This window comes from Procambarus clarkii, chromosome 8, assembly GCF_040958095.1.
Source record: "Procambarus clarkii isolate CNS0578487 chromosome 8, FALCON_Pclarkii_2.0, whole genome shotgun sequence".
Taxonomy (NCBI): domain Eukaryota; kingdom Metazoa; phylum Arthropoda; class Malacostraca; order Decapoda; family Cambaridae; genus Procambarus; species Procambarus clarkii.
In genome coordinates this window covers 34,232,684-34,237,042 of record NC_091157.1, presented here as the reverse complement: position 1 = coordinate 34,237,042, position 4,359 = coordinate 34,232,684, and the positions used below count along the sequence as shown (strand labels likewise).

At 39.7% G+C, this 4,359-nt stretch overlaps 1 protein-coding gene across 1 annotated transcript; it reads right to left on the bottom strand.

Moving 5' to 3' along the window:
* Positions 1-780: 780 nt before the first annotated feature.
* LOC138360084 (piggyBac transposable element-derived protein 4-like) lies at positions 781-1,515 on the bottom strand. Its single transcript, XM_069320029.1, has one exon. The coding sequence runs from the start codon at positions 1,513-1,515 to the stop codon at positions 781-783; it is 735 nt and encodes a 244-aa protein (XP_069176130.1).
* Positions 1,516-4,359: the final 2,844 nt, after the last annotated feature.

Genomic DNA, 4,359 nt, shown 5'->3' with positions numbered 1-4,359 from the left:
ATCATAAAAACATCTTATATAAATTAACTTAATTATCGATATTAAAGTAGAGTAAATGTGACCCTTCTATCACTTTCTGAAATCTGGACAATGTCAGCCAGGCGTCAATAGTATGGAGTGTTAGACGCAGCCATTGTTGAGACTAGACCAGAGGCTCACACGGGAGCAAATTCGGCTCCTGTTAATTTACTTGGACGTAGTGTTATGGAAACCAGAAGTGTACCATTATCAACACGCTGTCTACAAATCAAGTTAAGTGTTCTTTCCGAAACCCATTATCTATCATTAGTGGCCATTAATGTCATTGGGTAGGGTGACCCGGTTAGATCACGAAATCGCCTCATACTAAAGGTAATTAAGCCAGGTCTTCATGTTCCATGTATAGTGTTTTCTCTGATATAGCTTGTCATATATAGAACCTGGCTTTACAGCTAGCGCCCTTTTGACAGGTCAAGACGAGGAAGCAAGGCTTTGTGCACCAGTTACTGGGTGATGGAAGCTACCTCAAAGAGGATAATTTGGTGTCTACACCCTAGTTATACCTGGTGGACTAACCTGCTGTACTATAAGATAAGGAACCTCTTCAATGTATGTAGTCTATTACTGTAGTTTGATTGGCTGCATATATATAAATATAAACCCCCCTAATGTGTAGAGGATCGATTTGTGAGATTATGAGATTATTGCAGAAATACAGTCCACTTATCATTATATAAATTGCTATCGAAGTATATAAATTAACGTAAATATAAATTCATATAAATTAAATAAATATAAATCTCACAGGTCAGTTCCCACAGCCATTTGCAGAATATAGAAAGTGATCTTCTTGCTCCATTTGTGGGTTTTTCTTGCAAACTCATAATATTTGACCATTTGATCAAAATGATCAACACCTTTCATGAACTTATTGTAATCCACTATGGCCTTGGGTTTGTTCATTTTCACTATTTCTACACCAGTTCTCCCGTCACGTTTACGAACGCGTTTCCTGTGCTGTGCTTGAGTAGTGTCGGCATTGTGGATATTGGTGATGACAGAGACGGGGCGCTTGTCCTTCCAAACTATAACAAAGGTGTTATCCTTACGCATGTATAGGGTTGTGTCGGTTGCCATTTTACCCTTTACCACTTGTTGCAGATCCTTGGGGGTGCCACGTTGGAGTCTAAGTGTGCCACATGTGTAAACACCCACTTCACGTAATTGTTCTGTTAGGCTTACCGAGTTATAGTAGTTATCCATATACAGATGATAACCCTTGTTGACTAGGGGCGCCATCAACCCCATCACGGTTTCCACTGTCGTTTTTCCAATTCCACAATACACATCAAATTTATATATGTAGCCTGATGTCCCTTCGGCCAACATATAAAATTTTACACCATATTTATCAGGCTTGTTGGGATTGTAGACCTTGAAAGAGAGGCGGCCGTGCCATGCCATTGTACCCTCATCGAGACTCAATTCTTTTTTGGGGATATATACAGATGCAAATTTTTCTGAAAAATAGTCCATTAGTGGTCTCACTTTTATCAGTCGGTCACTATTATTCACTGGAACGCCTTTTTTGTTATACATGTGGAAGAACTTAGAAATGTGTTGGAACCGAGCAGACGACATGGTGTCTGCCAGTACATCCTCATTGTAGGCATCTTCACTATGCCCATCAGTATGCACAGGGCCAAATATCGGGCAATTTCTTTCACAGACACTGGTTTCCACGTGTTTCTTGCTGAGTCAGCCATGAGATGTATGATGTGTGTGGCATGCAAATTGGTTTCATACGCTAAGTATTCAACCACTGCTCTAGTGAAAAACAGTTGTAAAAACTGCAATGGAGTAGTAGGTAGTGGAATTGTTAGGCCAGGGTTTGCAGAAAAGTCATCAACGATGGGAGGAGTATTGCTACGATTCCAGTCATCACCCAGCCTAGCCCTCTTTGGTACCGGACACGTGCGGTTTCCGCGTGGCGGGGCAGGGGCTTCTTCTTCACTCTCATCCTCGCTCTCACTCGAAATATCATCATCAGTTGTGGAAACCTCATATAACACATCATTTTCAGGTTCGTCAGCCTCAAATTCATTATCAGAAGACCCTGAAAAGGCTTCAACAACATTGGGAATCTTGGATGGAGTGAGCTTGACCCCACGATACAGATCGTGAATCATGGCGATCTCTTCTGCTTTCCTAGATTTCCTACCTTTCTTTTGCGTTCCACTACTTGTTCCTGGTGCAGCATCCATGTTGAAGGTATTGAATGGGTTTTAGGTACACGAGAACGGAAACGAAACGGAAATAAATGCGTAAAACGGGTCACGTTTGCCGCGAGAGGGGAGCGCAGTGTGGGCACTTGGAGTGTCAACAAAACAATGGGCCGACCACGTGATCGGGTAGGCCGAGATGCCATGTGTTTGGTGAGGGAGAACGGGAATTTCATGGAGAAAAATCTGAGAGTATCCCCATCCATTTCGGTTAAAAAATGGAATTTATAGAAATATTTTTTCGATGGACGAGAAAAGTAGGCTGTTATGCGGAATCGTAAGAAAAAACGGTGACGAGTTATCTCTAATATAAAGCGCAAAAGTGTTAATTTTACTTGGACGAAGTGTTATGGAAACCAAAGGTGTGCCATTATCAACACGCTGTCAACAAATTCAAGTTAAGTGTTCTACCGAAACCCATTTATCTATAATTTATGGCCATTAATGTCATTAGATAGGGTGTTCCGGTTAGTGCATAAGATCGCCTCATACTAAAGGTAATTAGCCCAGGTCTATATGGTTCCATGTACAGTGTTTTCTCTGATATAGCTTGTCATCTACTAGGATTCTGGCTTCATAGCTAGCGCCCTTTTGACAGGTCAAGACGAGGAAGCATGCTTTGTGCATCAGTTACCAGTTTGATGGAAGCTACCTCAAAGAGGGAAAATGTGGTGTCTACATCCTGGTTATACCTGGTGGACTAAGGCCTGCTGTACAAATAAGATAAGGAACCTCTTCAATGTATGTAGTCTAATACTGTAGTTTGATTGACTGCATATATATAAATTCATTTAATATAAACCCCCTAAATGTGTAGAGGATCGATTTGTGAGATTATGAGATTATTGCAGAAATACAGTCCACTTAACATTGTACAAATTGCTATCGAAGTATACAAATTAACGTAAATATAAATTCATATAAATTAAATAAATATAAATCTCACAGGTCGGTTCCCACATTATTTGGTCATCTTCGAACCGGATGACGGACTATTTGATCCTTTGAACCCACATTTGGTCATCTTAGTACGGGATGAACCAGTTAACCAGTGGATTCATTAAATATACTAGTGCAGTGTGATTTAAACAAAGGCCAGCAGTCAAAGACGGCGGCGTTGCCTCGAACGAGTTCACGAGCCCCGCTCAGTTCCGATCAGCATCGTTAGCGGTTTCATGCACACCCACAGATATTTGGTGGTGTGTTATTCTGTGAAATGACAGCGCTAATATTGAAGCCAGCCAAAGTAGTGGCTGTGGTTTCGAGAGATTGTTCACGGATTTCGTGGTGTTAAATTTTGCGAGAGATTATCCACGAATTTTGTGGAGTTTATTTCGCGAGGTCACTAATAATATTTAATACTTCTTGATAATATTAAAAGTTTCATAGAGGCTAATTAAGAGGCTATTATCAATAATTGTGTATATTATTTCTCCAAAATAGAGAATTATTTAATATATATTGCACTAGTGTTCACAATATAATATTTACTAATTGCCAACCCACAACAGGGTAGGATATTACCATTGACTAGTTGAACTATTATCGTTCATCCTAGTCCCATTATTACCATAGTCAGTTGTACTATATTCAACACCCTAACACCATTAATGAATGGTCCAGACCCTATTTTGGGTGTAATTTCTATCAACTCGAGTTGAGTTGTGTATATATAATAATTTACTTATGATCATTACACATTTGAGTGATTAATTAGTGTCTCTACCATCCTAGGTTGATATAGAAGAGCTAACCTAAAGGTACTTCCAATGACACTGGTTTATCACTCAAATCATTAGTGTGTATGATTGTATATATATAATGTGTATTAATTTTAAGTGCTAACCTCTAGTAGAGGTAGGATTATTGCCTAGTGAGTGCAGAATTTTACCCTAGGCTACCATCAGTACTTGCTCACAATTTATGAGCCAGTGGTGCCCAATTAACAAGTCACCATGACTAATCCACAGAAAGCAAAACGTGCTTTAGTAGCAAGCAAACGTCAACTAACAAGAGATCTCGACCAATATGAACAGTTGTTATATGAGCCTGTAATTAATTATCGTCGGTTGAAAATACCACTGTTACAGATTCAAAC